At 44.1% G+C, this 24,677-nt stretch overlaps 1 protein-coding gene across 2 annotated transcripts; it reads right to left on the minus strand.

Moving 5' to 3' along the window:
• Positions 1–1,417: 1,417 nt before the first annotated feature.
• Positions 1,418–23,668, minus strand: BIRC7 (baculoviral IAP repeat containing 7). Of its 2 annotated transcripts, XM_039358196.1 has the most exons (6): positions 22,700–23,666; positions 19,052–19,151; positions 18,049–18,118; positions 9,644–9,689; positions 5,213–5,284; positions 1,418–1,942 (listed from the first exon to the last, which is right to left on the minus strand). In XM_039358196.1, the coding sequence occupies exons 1-6, from the start codon at positions 23,343–23,345 to the stop codon at positions 1,743–1,745; spliced, it is 1,134 nt and encodes a 377-aa protein (XP_039214130.1). In that variant the 5' UTR covers positions 23,346–23,666; the 3' UTR covers positions 1,418–1,742. The 2 variants fall into 2 exon arrangements, with proteins under 2 accessions (XP_039214130.1, XP_039214131.1); XM_039358197.1 differs by lacking the exon at positions 5,213–5,284 and having other exon boundaries at positions 22,700–23,668.
• Between the last annotated feature and the right edge of the window lie 1,009 nt (positions 23,669–24,677).

Genomic DNA, 24,677 nt, shown 5'->3' on the forward strand with positions numbered 1-24,677 from the left:
TGTTGGGCTCAATTGCGATGATAAGTTGAGGACTACCTACATTGGAGGGAATGAATGACTGCAGATAATTGGGACTACGTCTGCCTAATTTCCCTGTGGCTATCTCATCATCAAGGCAATGGGATAAAGCAATGAAAGCTTAGCCAGCAGCTGGGCATCTACTGGCTAAAACAGATGAATCTCAGTCAGCTAGCTGTAAATTAGCTTGGAGGAGGCAGGAGTAGACTGGGATAACCATCTCTGAGTTACCCAGTTAAGGGGCCAAATGGTAACAGAAAGGAAAGCTGAACTCTCCACCATGAACCACTTTACAATGCATTGGTAAGGCCACTAATAATAATAATAATAATAATAATAATAATAATAATAATAATAATAAGAAGAAGAAGAAGAAGAAGAAGAAGAAGAAGAAGAAGAAGAAGAAGAAGAAGAAGAAGAAGAAGAAGAAGAAGAAGAAGAAGAAGAAGAAGAAGAAGAAGAAGAAGAAGAAGAAGAAGAAGAAGAAGAAGAATAAGAAGAAGAAGAATAAGAAGAAGAAGAAGAATAAGAAGAAGAAGAAGAAGAAGAAGAAGAAGAAGAAGAAGAAGAAGAAGAAGAAGAAGAAGAAGAAGAAGAAGAAGAAGAAGAAGAAGAAGAAGAAGAAGAAGAAGAAGAAGAAGCAGCAGCGCCTTGGGTGCAATCCCAAAACAACTGGAGCACCACTTGAACACCATTGGCATTGACAAATTCGCTATAGTCAATTGCAAAAGGCAGCCTTATTAGGAACTGCTTCCATCCTGCGACGATATCTGTAATACCATCAAACATCCACATCTGCCTATCCCAGGTCCTGGGTAAGGACTCGATAGGTAGACAAAATGCCAAATCCAGTCTGAACATCTGGCTGACTCTGCGATGATCCATAATAATAATAATAATAATAATAAAGTTGGAAAAGACCTTGAAGGTCATTTAGTCCAACCCCCTGCTCAGGCAGGAAACCCTATACCATTTCAGACAAATGGCTGTCCAGTCTCTTCTTAAAAACTTGTTGGAGCATTCACCGCTTCTGGAGGCAGGTTGTTCCACTGGTTAATTGTTCTAACTGTCAGGAAGTTTCTCCTTAGTTCTAGCTTGCTTCTCTCTTTGATAAGTTTCCATCTGTTGCGTCTTGTCCTGCCTTCAGGTGCCTTGGAGAATGACTCCCTCTTCTTTGTGGCAGCCCCCAAGATACTGGAACACTGCTATCATGTCCCCCCTCGTCCTTCTCTTCATTAAACTAGACATACCCAATTCCAGCAACCGTTCCTTATATGTTTTCGCCTCCAGTCCCCTGATCATCTTTGTTGCTCTTCTCTGTACTCTAGTTTCTAGAGTCACAGCATCTTTTTTACATCGTGGTGATCAAAACTGGGTGCAGTATTCCAAGTGTGGCCTTTCCAAGGCATTGTAAAGTGGTCTTAATACTTCACGTGATCTTGATTTTATCCTTGTTAATGCAGCCCAGTACTGTGTTGGCTTTTTTGGCAGCTGCAGCACACGGCTGGCTCAGGTTTTGAACTGCCGAGCTGTCAACCTCTCAATGGTCTTCCGACTCAGCATTCTAACCACGTGGGCCCCCGTAGCCCACTTCTTAGAGGGCCCAGTGCTTTATACCATTAGAAGGAGCACAGATCAACAAGATTTAACCCTAGACCAGCAATCAAGTAAACGATGCCCACCTCTCTTCTGTTAAGGATTCAATGCTTTGCTCACCTTTCAGGTCAGGACAGGAAGGCCTTCATACTGTCCCGGATGTCCCCTCTGCAGATGGGGCAGCGGCTCAGATTAGGGGCACATTCAGCACACACCACTAAGTGGCCACAAGGAACCAGCACAATGGACACATCTTTGTCCATGCACACTTTGCACATCCGTTCCTCCTGAAGCTGGCGCAGTTTTTCTTCCATGCTCGTGGTGGATTCTGAAAAAAGAGAGGTGACATCATGTAGGAGACAGTTGGAAGTTGTATTCTCTGGCCTTGCAATCCACAATAAAAGATTGTGAAGTTTGGTCCATAACGCATTATGAATGAGCTCCACTTTTAACTTATGGGCAATATATTGGGATATCATTTGTGCATGCAGCCAAGCAGACACATCCCATTTTGATGGTGGAAAAAACAATGGTGGTTGCACAAAAAAAATCCTAACAACTAGTTTCACCAAAATAGCACATGCCAACTTCATCCACCAAATGTCATTTAGGTAAGATGGACTGCAATTTTATTATTGACCATGTTGTCTAGGAATAATGAAAGCCATTATTACGTTGCAGCGTTTCTCCAACTCAGCAACTTTTAAGATATGTGGACTTCAGTTTCCAGAATTCCCCAGCCAGCATATCAGGAAGCGTGATGCTAAAGAAGAATGCTTTGCAGAAGAATTGTTTTATGTAAGAACAGTGCTTGTTCTCATGTTTCCCAGAAGAGGTAAAAATTAGCTGGTCCAAGCAATAGAAGAAGAGAAAAGAAAAGAATAGGAAGACCAACAAAGATGATCAGGGGACTGGAGGCTAAAACATATCAGGAACGGTTGCTGGAATTGAGTATGTCTAGTTTAACGAAGAGAAGGACGAGGGGGGACAGGATAGCAGTGTTCTAATATCTCAGGGGCTGCCCCAAAGAAGAGGGAGTCAAGCTATTCTCCAAAGCACCTGAAGGCAGGACAAGAAGCAACAGATGGACACTAATCAAGGAGAGAAGCAACCTAGAACTAAGGAGAAACTTTCTGGCAGCTAGAACAATTAACCAGTGGAACAACCTGACTCCAAAAGCAGTGAATGCTCCAACACTGGAAGTTTTTAAGAAGAGACTGGACAGCCATTTGTCTGAAATGGTATAGGGTTTCCTGCCTGAGCAGGGGGTTGAACTAGATGACCTCCAAGGTCCCTTCCAACTTTATTATTATTTATTTATCATTGTCATCATCATCATCATCATCATGTCGGGGTTCCGACTAATGAAGCACTTCAATGAACTTTCAGGCATGTTTCCTAAAGTCTTTATTACAGAGCTACAAATTGCCGGTCACCATCATGGACGTTTTGATGCCAGAATCTGACTTCCTCTTGCTGGCATCAAACTTTTCTTGCTAAACCCCTCCCTTATCTTGCAGTCACAAGTCACATTATCCAATTAGTGTGAAGGTCAAAAGTTTACTTCCTCTTTCTTTCCCGGGCTTTCCCCCCCCACTCTAAGCTATGTATTAACCCAGTAAATACCAGACAGTTTTGCATATTGTCAAAGCAAGAATATACAGTATTTGCAGCATTGACACATCATTAACATCACTCCTGCTCCTTCTGGCTTTGTTACTGAATGGAAGTAAAGCTATCAAGTTAATATTTCCTTTACAAGAATACAGACTCCAGGAAGAAGGCCAAAGGAAGAACTCTAAACAACAAAAGTCCTCCCAATTTTGTTGTGGTTTTGCAGTCAGAAGCTAAGACAGAAATTATTCAGCTTAACTCTAATGCACGTACACCACCTCTGTGGTGACACAGAGGAGAAAAGGTGCTTTCAGATTGGTCTGGATTATGGAAGCACACAAAGTCGTGACCACTCTTGCTAGCAGTAGCAATAGATGGTGCACTCAGGGAAAAAGAGTCCTCTGGCAGAGTATGGTAGTAGAGATACAGTGTTAGACAGAACAAGAGAAGGAAAGGATTTAGGTGTGCAGATGACTGCAAAATGAGTAAACAGTGTGGCCAGGCAGCTGTGAAGGTAAACAAAATTATGAGATGCACCACTAGAGGGATCATTAGGAGGATAAAGGAGGTCCTAATCCCACTACTGGTATACTGTATAGTAGGGGTCTTCAAACTTGGCCCTTTTATGACTTGTGGACTTCAACTCCCAGAATTCCTCAGCCAGGTGGAATTCTGGGAGTTGAAACCCACAAGTCATAAAAGGGCCAAGTTTGAAGACCTCTCCCGTATAGGGCAGTGATGGCAAACCTTTTAGTGCCCAAACTGCAACCCAAAACCCACTTACGTATCGCCAGGTGCCGGGTGGGTGTGGCCCACTCACTGGGTGCAGCTACAGTGGGCTTGGCAGACTGGGTGGGCGTGGCCACTGGATGGGTGTGGCTGCAGTAGTCATGGCAGATTGGGATGGGCATGGCCGGAGTGAGCATGGCCACCTTGATGTTGCTTATGGGGAGGGACACCTGTGGGAGCAGGGCAGGGTTGGGGGAGATCCAGGGGGTCTCTGGCGGGTGGGATGGTGGGCTCCCCAGTGGCGGCTCCAGGCTGGCTGGCTGGCCTTAGGCCAGTGATGGTGAACTTTTAGAGACCATGTGTGCTGCGGCGATGGCGCGTGCCCACAGAGAGGGCTCCACGTGCCGCCTCTGGCACGCGTGCCATAGGTTCGCCACCACTGGTATAGGGCTTTGGGCAGACCCCATCTGGAATACTGTGTCCAGTTCTGGACACCTACTTAAAAAAAGATAATAAGGTTGAGGGAGTCCAGAGATGGGCAACAAAAATAGTGCACGGTCTGAGGGACAAAAATATGTCAGGAGAAATTGGAAGAACTGAGTATGTACAGCTTGGAGGACAGAAGAGAAATGGGGGGACATGATTGAAACCTTTAAATAAATCGAGGGGATGTGAGTGAGGTTCTGTAAGGCAGTATTTTCACTATTAAGCAAAAATCAGGAACCCCGGAGCATAGCCTCACACTGACAAGGGGGGAACTTCAAAAGTCATGTTAGAAAATGTTAGTTCGCAGAAAGAATATGGATTACTTCTTTCCACCCTATTACAATGTGGATTTTTAGTAACAGCAACAGTATATTAGAGATACAGGTGGCCCTTGACTTAACAACCATTTGTCTGGTGCCTTTCAAACAGCACTGGTTCTCACATTAAAACTATCGCAGTATCCCTACAGTTTATGTGACCAAAATTCAGCCACTTAATGATGGTTAGAGCGGAGATAGGTCAGTCACCAGTTACTGAGTTTAAACGTGCTTGGGACAAACACATGTCCATCATCGGATGAAAATAAAAATAAAAAAATAAAAAATAAAAGATAATTTTAAAAACTCAAAGGACAGACTCGATGGACCGCTATGTCTTTTTCTGCCATCGGTTTTCTATGTTTCTAATCAATACTAGTAGCAAATAATAGCTAAACACACAGCTTGTAACTTTTTCTTTGCAATTGCTCTCCACCTGCCTGAATCTTTACCTGGCTCATGGGAGCGTTCTGCTTGTGTCTCTCTTCTCACCCTCCAAGGATCTGGTTCTCTTTCCAGAGACTCTGTATGAATATGTGGGCAACAGGAGAATGCATTAAAAGACAATGTTTAGAAGGATATAATATATAATTATATAATATATAATATAATAAAGTTGGAAGGGACCTTGGAGGTCATCTAGTCCAACCCCTTGCTCAGGCAGGAAACCCTATACCATTTCGGACAAATGGCTGCCCAGTCTCTTCTTAAAAACCTCCAGTGTTGGCGCATTCGCCACTTCTGGAGGCAGGTTGTTCCACTGGTTAATTGTTCTAACTGTCAGGAAGTTTCTCCTTAGTTCTTGGTTGCTTCTCTCTTTGGTTAGTTTCCACCCGTTGCTTCTTGTCCTGCCTTCAGGCGCTTTGGAAAATAGCTTGACTCCCTCTTCTTTGGGGCAGCCCCTGAGATATTGGAACACTGCTATCATGTCCCCCCTCATCCTTCTCTTCGTTAAACTAGACATACCCAATTCTAGCAACCGTTCTTTATATGTTTTAGCCTCCAGTCCCCTAATCATCTTTGTTGCTCTTCTCTGTACTCTTAATTTAGAAGGCAAGATGGGTGGCTTATAAATTTAAGAAAAATAATCTGTGAATGGGGGGGGAGATTTACCTACATTTTTGTCTATGGAGATTCTCTGTCATTCAAGATCATAGTTATCTCAAAGGTGAGGTTTTTTTAAAGGCAATTGGACTGTTTTTTGAGGAAAGAAAATGTTTTGGTTCTCATCTGCTTCTCAAATGTCTTCTTCCTCAAACAATCCAGTTGCCTTTAAAAAAAAAAAAAAAGACCAATGGATTGTTTGAGGAAGAAGACCTACACTTTTATTCAGCGTCAAACAAAAATGGGAAGCTTCGTTTTGTCTCACCAGTAAAGAGAGAATTTTCCAGATTTTGCTCACAGATAAGCTAAATGACATAATACAGATGGAAAGAATGGAGTTCAGTAGTGGCCATGGTGAAAATCTTTTTAACCTGCAGAGAATACTGACTTATTAAGAGAAGAATTACACCTCTTTGTGCAAGTTTTTTTTTTTTGAACAGGCCTGATTGATCAGGAAAGCATCAACACTTGTTAGAAGGACTCCAGGCTGGCATTCTACTTACACCTTTTACGTAACAAACATGCTCTGGAAATCACTAGTTACTCATCTTTGGGGAGGCTTCAGTTTGCATGAGGCTTTTAGCACCGTGTCAAGAATTACAATCACCCCGCATGATTGAAACCAGGATAAAAAAAAAGGACGGGGGGGGGTCAGGTCAACAACTGCATTTAAATCAGAGGCGACTTAGTGTTCAAAAATTGTGGGTTGCTGATCTCTAGGGAAGTCACAGAAAACACAAAGACACTGAAGTCTGCTTAATGCCACCCTCGGGAGGAAGATTTTTCAAGCATATATGCTACTGTGGCTTACCAAAAAGAACAAGGATGGTGCTCCATTGATGGCCTTAAAGCTTATTTCTCCAAGCTTCAGCATCCCATTATACTCAGCTGTCCCACATTGCCCTCATCTTCACCTCAATAAGCATTCTTTTTTTTAGTATTTAAATTCTTATTAGTTTATCAAAATATAAAATACAAAGAAAAATGAAAGTATATAAGGAATGGCTGCTGGAATTGGGTATGTCTAGTTTAATGAAGAGAAGGATGAGGGGGGACATGATAGCAGTGTTCCAATATCTCAGGGGCTGCCCCAAAGAAGAGGGAGTCAAGCTATTCTCCAAAACGTCTGAAGGCAGGACAAGAAGCAGTTGGTTGAAACTAATCAACGAGAGAAGCAACCTAGAACTAAGGAGAAACTTCTTGACAGTTAGAACAATTAACCAGTGGAACAACCTGCCTCCAGAAGCGGTGAATGCTCCAACACTGGAAGTCTTTAAGAAGAGACTGGAAAGCCATCTGTCCGAAATGGTATAGGGTTTCCTGCCTGAGCAGGGGGTTGGATTAGATGACCTCCAAGGTCCCTTCCAACTTTATTATTATTATTATTATTGTTGTTGTTGTTGTTGTTGTTGTTATTATTATTGTAAGGGGAGAGTAAGGGAGAAAAAAAGGAGAAGAGAAAAAAGTGTAGAGTAAAAGGGGAAAAAGAAAGAAAAGCATTGACTTGTCGCTCTTTTGAACACAGTAGAATAAGGTAGTAACATACAGCCTCGACGTTTTGCTTTTACATAATAATGTATGCTAGTCATTTCTATCACAACGCAGCCCAAGTTTCATTTTTTTTCCCACCTAAGGCACAAAGTCCAGAAGTGGTTTCCAAGGAGAAACAACTCAATAAACAAGCTGACCATTACAAATATTATCGTAAGGTCAGAGCAGATGGGGGTCAGCCACATGTCTTGTGTCTTCTGTATGGCTGCTGCTTTGATTCCATCCTGCCCGAAGCAAATATGGGCCTTGTTCAAACGCAGCTGGATAAGAGTCTCCATCGCTTGGCATTCAGCCTTGGGCACATCACCAGGATGGAGAAAAACTCACCAAGAGGGTATTTTGCATCGCAGTGATCAGGTGTGGGCAAACTGGCTCCCATTGCAAATAAATAGCAAGTTCTATATAGCCAAACAAGCCAACTAAGGAGGATAATTTGCTTCTAGCTATCAATGCGCTTTCCACTTTTGGCGATTGATATTCTTGCCTACTCACAATATTTAGTTCTGCCATCTTATCTCCTTCAGCTTTCATACCTATCTTTGTGCTGCGCTACCCAGAAACGTTCCTTTCCTTGAGCGCTAATATTTGCATGCAATGTTTCCTGATAATAGATTGCATTGCAACTTCTTAAAGGTGAGAGTTATTCTTTCTATACAGGTAGTCCTCGATTTGTAACCACAACTGGGACCAGAATTTCCATCATTAAGCAAGGGGGTTGTTAAGTGAGCAATTGTATGACCGTTTTTGCCAGGGTCGTCAATCAAATCAGGCTTCCCACATTGACTTGACTTGCTGGAAAATGTCCGCGTAAACGATATTCACATGACCCTGGGATGCTCTAACCATCATTAAGTGGCTGAATTTTGGTCACATAAACTGTAGGGATACTGCGATAGTTTTATTTATTTATTTATTTTATTTATTTATGAGACTTATATACCGCTTTAAGTGCAAGCACTCTCTAAGCCAGTGGTTCTCAACCTTTTTAATGCCGCGACCCCCAACCGGTCGTAAGTTGAGGACTACTCAACCGGTCGTAAGTCGAGGACTACTCAACTGGTGCAGCACCGTTTGCAGAATGGGACTTTTGGCGGGCTCAGCAGGGCAGAGACAGCCTGGACCATTCCTATTGGCTTTTGAAAGCCAATAGAATTAGACTCTATTCAAGAGAGTCTATTCTATTGGCTTTCAAAAGCCAATAGAATAAAAGGGAGTGGAACAGCTAAGGAAAAGGGGGAAAAAATGGCGGACTGCATTGTTTGGCGACCCCCATGAAATGGTCGTTCAACCCCAAATGGGGTCCCGACCCACAGGCTGAGAACCACTGCTCTAAGCGGTGTACACCAGTAAGCAATGTATATATATATATATATACATTGCCCCCAACAATCTGGGTCCTCATTTTACCTACCCCAGAAGGATGGAAGGCTGAGTCAACCTTGAGCCGGTGAGATTTGAACCGCTGACCTGCTGAACACAGTCATCTAAAGTGGCCTGCAGTACTGCACTCTAACTGCTGCGCCACCTCGGCTCAGTTTTAATGTGAGAACCAGTTTTAAGTCATTTTTTTTCCCAGTGCTGTTTGAAAGGCACCAGACAAATGGTTGTTAAGTCAAGGGCCACCTGTATCTCTAATATACTATTGCTGTTACTAAAACTCCACATTGTAATAGGGTGGAAAGAAGTAATCCATATGGTACCCTTAGTGCAGTGGTTCTCAACCTGTGGGTCAGGACCCCATTTGGGGTCGAACGACCATTTCACGGGGGTCGCCAAACAACGCAGTCCGCCATTTTTTTCCCCCTTTTCCTTAGCTGTGCTACTCCCTTTTATTCTATTGGCTTTTGAAAGCCAATAGAATAGACTCTCTTGAATAGAGTCTAATTCTATTGGCTTTCAAAAGCCAATAGGAATGGTCCAGGCTGTCTCTGCCCTGCTGAGCCCGCCAAAAGTCCCATTCTGCAAACGGCGCTGCACCAGTTGAGTAGTCCTCGACTTACGACCGGTTGAGTAGTCCTCGACTTACGACTGGTTGGGGGTCGCGGCATTAAAAAGGTTGAGAACCACTGCCTTAGAGGGTAAGTCTAAAATGTAGAATTGTGGGATAATGTGCAAATAACACTGGGCGTTCTGCTCAAGTTAAAAGACATGGCTGCCTAAGAAGTCAGCACTAACAATAATGTTATCCAAGTTAAGCAAGACATAAAAACTTCTTTTTTATCACCTACCATGAGAGCTTTCGGAATAGTCTTCAGACCAATGCAAGTTGTCTTCCTGAAAACCAAGACAAAATAGGAGAAGTCTGTATTAATTTCTAATGTATGCAGCCAGCAAACTCCCAGATTCTGAATGGCATAAATACAGATTAAAAGCCAATACCTAAAAACAAAACAAGGTAAATGTAACAGCAAAGGTAAAACAAGTCCTAGTGGACAATCACTTAAATATGAGGCAGTAGTGTGCTGCAGCTGCCAAAAAAGCCAACACAGTGCTAGGCTGCATTAACAGAGGGATAGAATCAAGATCACTGAAGTATTAATACCACTTTACAATGCCTTGGTAAGGCCACACTTGGAATACGGCATCCAGTTTTGGTCACCGCGATGTAAAAAAGATGTTGAGACTCTAGAAAGAGTGCAGAGAAGAGCAACAAAGATGATTAGGAGACTGGTGGCTAAAACATATAAGGAATGGTTGCTGGAATTGGGTATGTCTAGTTTAATGAAGAGAAGGACGAGGGGGGACATGATAGCAGTCTTCCAGTATCTCAGGGGCTTCCCCAAAGAGGGAGTCAAGCTATTCTCCAAAATGCCTGAAGGCAGGACAAGAAGCAACGGGCGGAAACTAATCAAGGAGAGAAGCAACCCAGAACTAAGGAGAAACTTCCTGACAGTGAGAACAATTAATCAGTGGAACAACCTGCCTCCAGAAGCTGTGAATGCTCCAACACTGGAAGTTTTTAAGAAGAGACTGGACAGCCATTTGTCCGAAATGGTGTAGGGTTTCCTGCCTGAGCAGGGGGTTGGACTAGATGACCTCCAAGGTCCCTTCCAACTTTACTACTACTACTACTATTATTATTATTATTATTATTATTATTATTATTATTAGTTAGAACAATTAACCAGTGGAACAACCTGCCTAATCAAGGAGAGAAGCAACCTAGATGACCATCCAACTTTATTATTATTAAGCCCTTAAATTACGACAATTGAGCCCACTTCCATTGCTAAGCAAGACAGCTGTTAAGTGAGTTTTGCCCCATTTTATGACCTTTCTTATCACAGTTGTTAAGTGAATCGCTGCAGTTGTTAAGTCAGTAACATGGTTGTTAAACGAATCTGACTTCCCCGTTGACTTTGCTTGTCAGGAGGACGCAAAAGGGGATCACATGACCCCAGGACACTGCGACCGTCATAAATATGAGCCAGTTGCCAAGCGCCTGAATTTTTTTTTTTTTATTGAAAAATTTTTAAAAGCTTTTACAAAAAACAAGAAACAACAACAACAAAAAAAACAAAACAACCCTCACCCAACCCTTCCCGAACCACCCCCTCCATCCCCCCCCCAAGCTTCCCAGAGCTGAATATAGGCTTAATTAATAATTTTTAAAATCCTAAAAAAAATTAAACAAATTATAAAATAATTAACAATAAGATATATATAATAAAAAAAGAGATATAAACCTTAAAAAGAAAAAGTGTTTAAAAAAGAAAAAAAAGAAGAGACATAAGAAGAAAAAAGAAAAAAGAGAAAAAATACAATCTATAAAATATCAAAATTTATATGCAAGTTATAAAAAAGCTAAATGATATTTTTTTATATCCAATTTGTATTGTATAAAGTTTATCCATTTTTCCCATACAGCAAAAAATTTCTCTTGCGATTGCTCTTTTAGGAAAGCCGAAATCTTTGCCATTTCCGCCAACCAAGCGCCTGAATTTTGATCACGTAACCCTGGGGATGCTGAACAGTTGTGTGAAAAATAGTCACAAGTCATTTTTTTTCCAGTGCCGTTGTAACTTTGAATGATCACTATAAACAAAAGACTGTAAGTCAAGGACTGTGTGTACTTTATCTGATGAGCAACTCTGTGACCGATCCCTAGATCAGGGGTAGGTAACCTGTTATGGTTCCGGCTAACGAAACACTTCGAAGAACTTCCAGGCATTGATTTTCCTAAAAGTCATTTATTGTTACAAAATGTCGGCACAGGCACAACGGAGGCTTTTTATGCTAAAATCTAAGTTCTTTTCCTCTGAACAGTTAATTTATCAGCATGTTCCCTCCCTAAATTAGCTGTCATATATCACATTATCCAATTAGTGTGAAGGTCAAAGGTTTCCTTCCTCTTTCTTTCCCGGGCTTTACCCCCACCCTCTTCTGCTCTGTATTAACCCCCAAAATACCAGACAGTTCTGCATATTGTCAAAGCAAGAATATACAGTATTTGCAGCATTGACATCCGGCCCCCCTTACAAGAAGGACAGATCCTGTAAAGTAAGCAAAAGCATATGTTAAGGGTTATCTTTCGTTTTGTTGGGGTGTTTCACATGAAACCTTTTGACCAATCTGTCAGCTTTCACTTCACTCGATTTCGCCCAGCTGGCTTCAGACAACGGGTATCCCTTCCATTGTACTAGGTACTGCAATTTCCCTCTAAAGATTCTAGAATCAAGAATACGTTTCACTTCATAGTGGGTCTGTCCCGCGACTACGAGGGGCCCAGGCGCCTTCTTCGGAGGAGGTCTTAAAGTGGAGCCCCGATAAGGCTTCAACAAGCTACAATGGAAAACTGGGTGAATTTTCCCTAAAAGTCTAGGGAGTTTTAGTTCTACTGTGACTGGGCTGATGATCCTTACTATGGGGAAAGGCCCCAAGAATTTGAGTCCCAATTTCTTTCTGGGCAATTTGAGGCGTAGATATTTAGTTGACAGATAGACCTTTTCCCCAACTTGGAATGTTCTTTGGGGAGCCCTCTTTTTTATCAGCCTGCTTTTTATAGGTTTCAAAAGTCTTTTTTAAAGCAGTTTTTGTGTTTCTCCAAACTTCTTCCCAACCCCTCACCCACTGATCAAGGGTCTGGGAAGCGGAGGGCAACTGAGGATATTCAGGTATTGAGCTGAATTCTTTTCCTATGGCCACTCTGAAAGGCGTGTAGCCGGTGCTGCTGTGCACAGAATTATTGTACGCCACCTCCGCAAAAGGGAGATCACTCCAGTTCGTCTGTTGGTAAGAAACGTAGCATCTAAGATATTGCTCCACCATTTTGTTAGCGGCTTCAGCGGCCCCATTGGTGTATTTATTCAGTTGATTAATGAGGTCCTACATCAGCGGTTCTCAACCTGTGGGTTGGGACCCCATTTGGGGTCGAACGACCATTTCACAGGGGTCGCCAAACAACGCAGTCCGCCATTTTTTCCCCCTTTTCCTTAGCTGTGCTACTCCCTTTTATTCTATTGGCTTTTGAAAGCCAATAGAATAGACTCTCTTGAATAGAGTCTAATTCTATTGGCTTTCAAAAGCCAATAGGAATTGTCCAGGTTGTCTCTGCCCTGCTGAGCCCGCCAAAAGTCCCATTCTACAAACGGTGCTGCACCAGTTGAGTAGTCCTCAACTTACAACCGGTTGAGTAGTCCTCGATTTACGACCGGTTGAGGGTCGCGGCATTAAAAAGGTTGAGAACCACTGTCCTACATGATCACTTGTACAAAGGGGTTTTGGTGATGATATCCTGATATACAGCATGAATATGACTGATCACATAAAGCTGGTGAGAGAAGTGTTAAAGAAACTATTGAATGCCAAGCTTTATGCCAAATTGTCGAAATGTCAATTTCACCAAACCCGATTAGGCTATCTTGGCTACAGAATTTCCAACGAGGGTATTGAAATGGATCCAGCCAAGGTGAAAGCTATAATCGATTGGCAGCCCCCAAAGACTCGCAAACAGCTCCAGAGCTTTCTGGGTTTTGCCAACTTTTATCGTCAATTCATCCCCTCTTTTGCCGAGATTGCCCTACCTCTTTCAGAACTACTCAAAACAGGCAAAGGAGGAGGGAAGCCACAACCGGGCCAACCACTAGCATGGACAATGGGCTGTCAAACAGCTTTTGAGAATTTAAAGAGACTATTTGCTGCTGAACCGGTTCTAAAGCACCCCTGCCCAGGGGGACCCTTTGTGATTCAAGCCGATGCCAGCGATGTGGCAGTTAGAGCTGTGTTACTGCAAAAGAACAAAAATGGGATCTTGCAACCCTATAGGTAGTCTCACAGTTCTCATTCCTTTCTCCCACCAGATAAACGGCTTCCATTTGTCTAACCAGGCTAGCCCTAGGATCATCGGCTTGCTCAAACCTCACCGGTTTGGAAAGCTGTTTTGCCCGTATGCCCATTTTCATGGCAAACGCCAGACTAATAATGCAGCGGGTGCATCCCGAATCAATTAGTACGTTCAAGTGCCCCAGACTTAGGGATTATAAGTTTGGCGGCCAGTGAAAAAGGTGAGATTTGTCGACTCACCATCAGGTCGTTCTCTCCTTCATCGTCGCTGTCAAAGAAGGGTAGAGCAGGGGCGGGTCCACCCGGAGTCCCGGCGTCCTCCTGTGTGGGGGATGTAATCTGGGCGACAGGTTCCTGCGTGAGTCGGTTGGATTTTTCTCTTGTTAGCCGCTGAGCAGGTTTCTTTCGCATTGCTGGTTCTGGTCTGTTCTGCAGTCGGGGGTAGGGGACTGGACAGTTGGCCGCTCGATGTCCTCCTTGTCCACACCGGAAGCACACAAGCGGCGGCCCTGCAGGTGGTCTAGGTCTGTCCATAGACGTAGTTGTTGGGGGTCTCCAGGGGGTTGGTTCTCGTCTGGGTCGTTCTGGTTTCGGTTCAATTTCAGGAGAGGGAGGCTTCTTATAGCGAGAGAGTTTAACATCCAGCTTCACAGCCGTCTGGTACCATTCCTGTAGCCGATCAGGTACTTCTCGATAGATGCAGGCCTGAGCAAGGTGATCGTCTAATCCCTCGATGAAGTGATGGAGGAGACACTGCTCAGGCCACCCCTCTATTCGATCTGCTATCTTGCGGAATTCTCGCACGTACTCCAGGGCAGGCCTCCCGGCTTGTTTTATTTTGTGAATTTGTCCTGCTGCTTTGAGGCCAATGGATGGGTCCTCAAATCGTTCTCTCAGACTTAAGAGAAAGAGGTGGGGATCTTCCAATTCGGGGGCTTGCTTGCTATATAGATTGTCCAGCCATTCAGATGCTTCTCCCTCTAGGTTGGACGTAATGACACTGACCATGGCCCCTGGTTCCGGGTAGAGATAGGCCCAGCGATTCAAGTGAGAACGCACTTGGTTGAGGAAAAAAAGCAGCTTCTCTGGGTCCCCATCAAAGGTTGCTTTGAAGGGTGGTGTGAACACAGGCTGCTGTGGCCTCCACTGAGGCTGTGGCTGCTGGCCCCACCCTGGTTGCTGGTCTAGTCTCCGCGCTTGTGGTGCCCCCAGTTGCTGTTGGCCCCATCCGGCCTGCTGATCCAATGGCTGCTGGGCTCTCTGCTGCTGGCCAGCGGGGGCTGGTGGTGCCCCCTGCTGCTGCAGGTCTCCCAATGGTGGCTGTGCAAGTGGGGGTTGTAGTGGTCTTCTCTGCTGTTGGACTGCAGGGGGTGGTGACGCCCTCTGCTGCAGTAGGCCCCTCAATGGCTGCTGGACATGCTGGGCCTCCCTCATCTGCAAGCTCACCGGCTGCAGCTCTCCTGGCTTTTGCACTACCCCAAGCTGCTGCAAGGCCTCTATTAGTTGATGTAGGCTGAGAGATGACTGATCACTCGTCTGTGGGGGTTGCTCAATTTCACCTTGCTGTAGGGACCCCAGGCTGGGGCTTCTTCTCTCTGTGGGCCTAGAGGCTCTGGCAGGGGATCCCAGGGGTTGAAAAGCTAATTGATCTGCGAGGGAGGGGCTGTAGGCTTCTCTCTGTAGGAATTGATTTCTGGGTTTCCTCTCTGAGTTTTGAAATCTTTCCAGTGACTCACCCACAACTCTGTTATATCTCCATTCTGCTTTTGAAGCCTTTGCTCTCAGCTGGGAAATCTGCCAGATTCCTCTCTCCCCTGGCTTGCCGGCTGTGGCTTCCCCCCCTGGGGAAACTGTTGCAGCCAGGGGGCTGGCCTCAGGCAATCTTTTGTTCTCCATAATGATATCTTCCCCAAATCTTTACCAGCTCCTCTCAAGCGTAGAGGCAGTAGATGGGGTTCGGGACCCCAGGTCGTTTGAAAAGGATTGAGATTTTAGCATGTTGTTATGGTTCCGCCTAATGAAACACTTCAAAGAACTTCCAGGCACTGATTTTCCTAAAAGTCATTTATTGTTACAAAATGTCGGCACAGGCATAACGGAGGCTTTTTATGCTAAGTTCTAAGTTCTCTTCCTCTGAGCAGTTGATTTATCAGCATGTTCCCTCCCTAAATTAGCTGTCATATATCACATTATCCAATGAGTGTGAAGGTCAAAAGTTTCCTTCCTCTTTCCCCGTGGTTTACCCCCACCCCCTTCTGCTCTGTATTAACCCCCCAAATACCAGACAGTTCTGCATATTGTCAAAGCAAGAATATACAATATTTGCAGCATTGACAGCCGTTGTAACTTTGAATGATCACTATAAACAAAAGACTGTAAGTCAAGGACTGTGTGTACTTTATCTGATGAGCAACTCTGTGACCAATCCCCAGATCAGGGGTGGGCAACCTTGGCTCTTTTATGACTTGTGGACTTCAACTCCCAGAATTCCTGAGCCAGCCACGCTGAGGGGAAAGGGAGAGTTTCCAAGCTGAGCCATGCTGGCTCAGGAATTCTGGGAGTTGAAGTCCACTAGTCATAGAAGAGCCAAGGTTGCCTTCCCCTGCCCCAAAACATTTGTCATAATGGCCCTGTCAATAGTGTTGTGGCCCTTCCCTTCCTTAAGTAAAGAATAAGTCACTTTCAACAGAGCCATTAATAAACTATGGATGGAAGAAATGCATTTTGCTCCTATGTAATTCCTAATATGACCTGTTACATGTATAGTCAGATTATAGTGTGTTTTCCTCAAATGGTGCTCAAAGGGTCTCTTTTTTTAAAAAAAAAAATCTCCTGAAACTCATCAGAAAACCGGGGAATCCCAAAGGTCATATATGAATAATCCAATCGGAGATCCTTATTCTGCCTCTCTTCAGGAGCGGGGACAAAGACCTTGAAACAAATTGTCCATATCCACAGGCTGAAAAGTTTTGGAAGCCATCCAGAATATTAGTCAACCAGAACAGACCAATTAAACCAGTGTTTCTCAACCTTGACAATTTTAAGGCATGTGGACTTCAACTCCCAGAATTCCACATCCAGCATTGCTGGCTGTGGAATTCTGGGAGTTGAAGTCCACATGCCTTAAAATTGTCAAGGTTGAGAAACACTGAATTAAACAGTCATTACCACCCTACATGGGAGGGAAGCATCAACAACCCAAACAGCAATTAGAGAGTGATCTGAAAATGACAAAGAAGTGATCGTCATATCCTTCACCTTCTGATCACGTTGCAGCTTCTTGGAGTTGTTGTTTTTTTTAAAAAGCAGGCCTAGCACCTGTGGGTGTTGGGCCCTGAGTAACTTAATCAGGTATATGGCTGTCATAAAGGTCATGAACCCGAGACATATCAGACATGAATCCAATTAAAGTCTCCAGTATTATCACTCTTGGGGATTCCACTGCCAGCTTACTGATGGATTCAAGCAGTTTGGTCAAGGATCTCACTGTGCAACAAGGAGGACATAATAGCAGCCTTTAGTCCAGGGGTAGGCAACCTTGGCCCCTTCATGACTCATGGACTTCAACTCCCAGAATTCCTGAGCCAGCATGGCTCAGCTTGGAAGCCTCTCCCTTTCCCCTCAGCAGGGCTGGCTCAGGAATTCTGGGAGTTGAAGTCCATAAGTCATAAAAGAGCCAAGGTTGCTCTTTTGCCCTAGGCCTAGGCCACTTTATGACTCATGGACTTCAACTCCCAGAATTCCTGAGCCAACATGGCTCAGCTTGGAAACCTCTCCCTCTCCCCTTTCCCCTCAGCAGGGCTGGCTCAGGAATTCTGGGAGTTGAAGTCCACAAGTCATAAAAGAGCCAAGGTTGCTCTTTTGCCCTAGGCCTAGGCCACTTTATGACTCATGGACTTCAACTCCCAGAATTCCAGAGCCAACATGGCTCAGCTTGGAAACCTCTCCCTTTCCCCTCAGCATGGCTGGCCCAGGAATTCTGGGAGTTGAAGTCATAAAAGAGCCAAGGTTGCCTACCCCTGCGCTAGTCAAATAGTTCCCTGGAACCCAACTTTAGCCCCAGGATCTTACATCCAGTTAGCTGCACTGTAAAGCTTCCGAAACTTCCTAGATGACAAATTGCCACCCTATCCCTGGGATCACACCTGGGGCCAAGCCCCAAACCCACTGGGTATGTCTCAGAGAGGAAAAAACCCCTCCAAGCCATCTGAGTGTTTGATATACATGCCAGGTCAGCCACTTTACCCACAATAACATAATGGATAAGAAAGCCTCTGTTACATATCCAGACATTTAACAGCATTGGGTATTATTTAAGCTATAGTCCTACAGAAGATGCACGCATACTCACCAACATTACATTAGATTGTTGGGTGTGACTTATGAACTCTCTCCCTCTGGACTGGAGGAGAAATGCACATCTGTGGAAGGAGGGGTAAGGAAGAAGATGGAGAAAAGGTTAGTTGTAAATATTGTTTGTTTCTTAATATAAAAAGTGATCTTCCATTGGATCCATCTGTAGAGATTCTATGGCAAATCTAGACAGCATACTAAAAAGCAGAGACATCACCCTGCCAACAAAAGTGTGTATAGTCCAGGTCATGGTTTTCCCACTTGCAATGTATGGCTGTGAAAGTTGGACCATAAGAAAGGCTGAGTGTCTAGGAATTGAGGCCTTTGAATTATGGTGATGGAGAAGACTTCTACGAGTCCCCTGGACTGCAAGGCGATCAAACCGGTCAGTCCTAGAGGAGATCAACCCCGACTGCTCTTTAGAAGACCAGATGCTGAAGTTGAAACTCAAGTACTTTGGCCACCTAAGGAGAAGGAAGGACTCACTGGAGAAGAGCCTCATGCTGGGAAAGATTGAGAGCAATAGAAGAAGGGGATGACAGAGAAGGAGGTGGCTGGATGGAGTCACTGAAGCAGTAGGCATGAGCTTAAATGGACTTCAGAAGATGGTAGAGGACAGGAAGGCCTGGAGGAACATTGTCCATGGGGTCGTGATGGATCGGACATGACTTTGGAACTAACAACAACATGGAGATTCTGTCATCCAGGTCATGGCTGTCCCAAAGGTGCTTTCCCAAAAGGCAACTGGTCTTTCTCGGAGGTTTTTTTCCTTAAAAACATTTTGCTTCTCATCCAAGAAGCTTCTTCAGTTTTAACTGAATGATGGGGAATGGCCATGGCTGACACAATCTTTCAGTCCAAGGAGAGAGAGCTTCCCCCTCCCTATTATCAGTAACATCCAAGAGATAATTTGAACATCAGGGTCAAAAAAAACCTGCCCATGCCAGTTCCTACAAGACATGGAGGATGGAAGAAAAAAATTGCACATCAGAATTTATCACCTTGGAAACCACCTAGCATGCTCTATCCAGGGGTCATCTCCTTGTTCCCAGTTCCTCAGTGTACCATCACAGTAGAAACACCGCACATGATCTTGCTGGCCTGAAAACATCCATGACAGAAGATCACATGTTGGTCAAGAGCAACAGAACCAAACAAAAAAACATTGCTAGATGCTTGGAGATGCCAGGACCCCCCCCCCCTCAGAATTAAAGCTATTATGGCAGGGACCACTGCTACAGCTTTTGATGGATATGATTTTTCTGGATAGGTCCAGTAAAAGTAACAAGCAAATGAAATCAAGAACTAGTACAGAATTCAGGGGATCCACTCAAAGTCCTCCTTATTTTATATTCATCAAGGGGTGACAAGGCCAGGTTGACTCTTCACTCAGGACAACAGAAGCCTACTGCCTATACCAGGGGTGGGAATGATGGTCTCTTTTATGACCTGTGAACTTCAAGTTGAAGTCCACAAGTCATAAAAGGCCCATCGTCTCCCACCCCTAGCCTAGACAGTCGTGCAGAATTAAAACTTTCCAAAATGGAAATGGTGGGGAAAGAGCACAGAAGTAAGCCAGACAGATTGAATTCCCTTCCCAGTGCACTAAAGCCTGAATTGTCCCCCATTTTAGTTTGAGATTTCAAGAGCCATTTAGAAGCCTGCACACCATTATCAAACCGTTTCACCTAAGCCAGGGGCAGGCAACCTTGGCTCTTTTATGACTCGTGGACTTCAACTCCCAGAATTCCTGAGCCAGCCATGCTGAGGGGAAAGGGAGAGGTTTCCAAGCTGAGCCATGCTGGCTCAGGAATTCTGGGAGTTGAAGTCCATGAGTCATAAAAGAGCCAAGGTTGCCTACCCCTGCCCAAATGCCTGAATTTTGATCACGTGACTGTGAGGAAAAAATATTTAAATATTTAAACCAGGGGTCTTCAAACTTGGCTCTTTTATGACTCGTGGACTTCAACTACCAGAATTCCTGAGCCAGCCACGCTGAGGGGACAGGGAGAGGTTTCCAAGCTGAGCCATGCTGGCTCAAGAATTCTGGGAGTTGAAGTCCACGAGTCATAAATGTTATGTCCTGAGCCTTGCAAGCAGGCTCGGGGCATTGCAGGCGGTCCCGGGCAGGTGCAAGCTGCCCGGGACCAGACAGGCTGTTGCCAGTGCTTGTGCGCATGCGCAAGTACTGGCACGCGAAAAGTAACACGTTGACCCGGGAAAGTCCTATAAAAGGAGGCCGCGAGTTTTGGGCTTTTGCCGCCATATTCCAATGTAAGCTGAACTGAAGAATAAAGGTTTCCTGAGAACTACAACTGCTTCTCGTGTCTTACCATTTCGCGACGGACTCAACAATAAAAGAGCCAAGGTTGCCTACCCCTGACCTAAGCGTTCAAGCAGGTTAGGGGAAATTCCGCAGCCGTGAACTCGCTTCCACAGAAAAATCCTTCTTGCCTTTCTAGCAAGCAGGGCAAGCTATGTTATTGTCCACTGCCCAGAGTCCCTTGTCGAAATGGGCAACTTTACAAATGGAGTATTCAGCTCTACTTCTGCAGCTCTGGCTGTGTGTTATTGCTTGCCTCCAGAAATCGTGGGCCCTCCATCACTGGAGACTTTTAAGAAGAAGCTAGACCAGGAGTAGGCAACCTTGGCTCTTTTATGACTTGTGGACTTCAATTCCCAGAATTCCTGAGCCAGCATGGCTCAGCTTGGAAACCTCTCCCTTTCCCCTCAGCATGGCTGGCTCAGGAATTCTGGGAGTTGAAGTCCATGAGTCATAAAAAAGCCAAGGTTGCCTACCCCTGGGCTAGACAGTCACTTGTCTAAAATGTTATAGGTTCTCCTGCTTAAGCAGGGGGCTGGACTAGAAGACCTCCAAGGTCCCTTTCAGATCTATTCTATTCTAAATACTTAGAATGGGGAGAGCTATTGCTCTCCTCTGGAAGAAAGGATTCTTGAAAGTGTGTATAGGTAGTCTTTGCCTTACAACCATTTATTTAGTGACCATTCAAAGTTACAGCACTGAAAAAAGCAACTTATGACTGTTTTTTCACACTTGCCACCGTCATAGCATCCCCAGGCTCACGTGATCGTAATTCAACTGCTTGGCAATTGGCTCATATTTACGACGGTCATAGTGTCCCTGGATCCTGTGACTTTCTGACAAGCAAAGTCAATGGGGAAGCCAGTTTCACGTTAACAACCCTGTTACTAACAACTGATTTCACTTAACTGTGGCAAGGTCGTAAAATGGGGCAAAACTCACTTAACATCCTGCTTAGTAACAGAAATGTTGGTGTCAGCTGTAGTCATAAGTCGAGCACTACTTGTTAAAGTCTCCATAGCTTAGGCTCAAAGTACCCAAAATTCCCATACACACACACACACACACACACATATTGCACACTACACACTTTGTTCTTTTACCATTTGTAGGCTGCTGTAGATGCATCTAACAGCTGTAAATTCTCCTGTTTAATGGCAACACCTTTACTTCAGGGGTTCTCAACCTTGGCAACTTTAAGACTTGTGGACTTCAACTCCCAGAGTTCCTCAGCCAGCAAAGCTGGCTGAGGAATTCTGGGAGTTGAAGTCCACAAGTCTTAAAGTTACCAAGGTTGAGAACCCCTGCCAGTGTAAACTGACTGGAATTGAGAGAGGTCTCCTCTTTATAGTAGCATTAAAGGGGTTCACATGTTTTATTTTTACCCAGTTCAGACAAAAGGAGGGAACATTTTATGCTCCTGGGAGATACTGAAGATTTGAGAAGTGTAGTAACTATGTTGTTTAGAGCAGGGGTCCCCAACCTGGGCCACTTTAAGACCTGTGGACTTCCACTCCCAGAATTCCTGGCTGGGGAATTCTGGGAGTTGAAGTCCACAGGTCTTAAAGTGGCCAAGATAGGGGGACCCCTGGTTTAGAGACAGCGTTTCCTGGCCAAAGCTTCCATAGCTTGCAACAAATTATTAAACAAACTATACGGAATAAAATGATTCTAGATTTAAGGAAACCAAATTACACATTCCAGGTCTTACGCCTCTTCCTTCGACAGCCAGGTTAATTGAGTGGTTAAAGTGCCAGACCAGAAACTAGAAGATTGTGCATTCTTGACCTGTTTTAGGCACAAAAACTGACTGGGGGACTTTTGTACCAGTTATCCTTAACCCAGTCCACTTCACAGGGTTGGTGCTGTGAGTAAAGAGGAGGCGGGAACATTAGTTATGCCTCCCTGAGTTACACAAAATTGACATTTAATTTCTATAATAAAGGCAGAATAGAGCCAATTTGGTCCAGTGGTTAAGGCAGCAGGCTAGAAAGTAGGAGTGTGTTCAAGTCCCACCAACTAGGTGGCTTTGAGCCAATCCTTATTTCAGCCCATCCCACCTCACAGGGTTCTTCTTGTGGGGAAAATCGGAGGAGAAAGTTATGTTAAATATATTCATCACCTTGAATTATTTGTAAAATATATATATATATATATATATATATATAAAGGTGGGATACAAATAAATAATACAGAAATACAAAATAGACTTAAGGCCACCAGTTTCACGAGATAGGTGTAGGCTTCCAGGAATAACAAGCCATACATTAATGTAGATGGAACCTGGGTCTTGCCCAGCAAAAGCAATTCTCATTTCCTCACATACCTGTATAGAAAAAGCCAGCTCTGGCCAACAATTCAGGAGACACCGGAGAATAAGATGGCCAATTTTCAAACGACACCAACCGATCTCCTTCTGTCTCCATGTAGGGGTATTCTGGCTGGCCACCTACAGGGTTCTCCTCCACATTTAAACTTTGCAGCATGCCAAGGAATTGGCCATCTACACAGTCCAGGTGTTCTTCGCTCCAAGGCACCTGTGGGCAATTTCCTACGATTTTCTCCTGGATATACAGGCACGATGGGAAGAATTTCTTGTGCTCTACCATAGGATCCTCTTCAGCTACCCAATTATACAACGACCCGCCACAGCAGAAACACTGGACAGTGTCAGCAGGACCGACAAAATAAAAACCAGCAGCTGCCAGTTCAGCTGGAGAAACAGGAACGCTCGCGGGCCAGAGCTGAAATGTCTGAAGGCGCTTTATCTCCGACTTCATGCTGGATCTTGACCAACGCCACGAGGTCCACTGCGTGTCCTCTGAAGACGAGCTGCTTCCCTCATCCTGGGTTTCCTCTGGAAAAAAGCTATCTCCCATTTCCCAGCTGCTGGACAGGAGACAAGTCAAAACATCAGCAACAAGCTGGACACCCGAGGCAATGAAGTGTTTTGACACCGTATCAGCCTGCATCTCTAATCACTCTGTGACTCTACCAGCTGTAAATGCTAGAAAACTCTGAAAGAGGCCAAATAGATTTCTGAACAGCAGATGCAAAAAGGATGCTGGATTTTCTAGAGTGTGCTGATTTGTTGGGCTTGGGACAATGACTGCCCTTCTGCCCAGTTCTTCTTGGGCCTGGAGAGGGAAGGAAGAAAAAGAGAAGTTTTAAAAATCAAGCATAAAATCAATTTCCGAGTGGGTACCTTTGGAGACAAATTCACCATCTTCAAAAGTAACAGAGAAACTTATCATAAAGAACCCATTTTTAGACTTTCCATTCTTCGTGCACATAGTTAATTCCAGGCAGAAAAAAAAGGACAGTCACTGGGTGAGTCATTTCCTGAGTAATCATGCTTAGCGGTTATTCCATTTATAAAAGCATGAAATGTACAGAACAGTTTAGAAAGTATTGCCATTGAATATTTCAGCTCCAATCCACTCTGGTTCCACATGCCAAAAGAAAAAGGTAGGGGAAAGCACCCCATCCCTATTTAAAGAAATGTGCTTTTTGACAGACAATCCACAATATCATGGTTAATAATGCAACACACCTAAAACAGCTACACTAATGACAAATATTTTTTGTATTGATGGCAAGATTGTAGAGCTACATCCATTTAATGAATAGCAGTCAGACTCAACACATTTTTTTTTAAATTTTACCTCATACAAAAAATAAATCTGATAACAAGGCCATCACCTTCAAAAAACAGAATCCAAAATATTCCTTCCATTGCCTAAAAACATATGCTGCAACAAGCCATAGCTTGTGGTTTACCAAATAAACCACAATTTACATAGAGGAATTGTATTTCAATAAATTATTAAGTCTAGCGTGGATTGGCTTAAGTTTGCTTGTCTTATAAACTAGTTAAGCTCATTGTACAAAGCTAGCCAATTGTATCTTGTGAAACAAAATGCACAGTAGCACAAGATGTAAATTATCTCAAGAAAAAAAACAAACCCACATGGAAGCTAAGTGTGTAGCAGCCTATGGAACAAGCGAACTATGTCTCAATCTTAAAACCAGCAACACAAATAATTCAGAACATAGTGCTATTATTCTTGTACTTACCTAACTGGAACTGAACGTACAAACAAAATAACAACCAAACCTTCTTCAGCCACAAACTAGAAACACAACTACTAGAACACTGTCTTCTCACTGCCTTTAAGTTCTTAACCCCACCCTGGTAATTACTTAACTCGTATAACCAATGAGCTATTTAAAGCTGCAACCACTTTTCAGCCTGATTTATAGATATTATGCTGTGTTTAGAGGTTAGAGCAGCGGTTCTCAAC

The sequence above is a fragment of the Crotalus tigris genome, unplaced genomic scaffold (assembly GCF_016545835.1).
Source record: "Crotalus tigris isolate CLP2741 ecotype Arizona unplaced genomic scaffold, ASM1654583v1 scf7180000019004.2909048, whole genome shotgun sequence".
NCBI classification, from domain to species: Eukaryota; Metazoa; Chordata; class Lepidosauria; order Squamata; family Viperidae; genus Crotalus; species Crotalus tigris.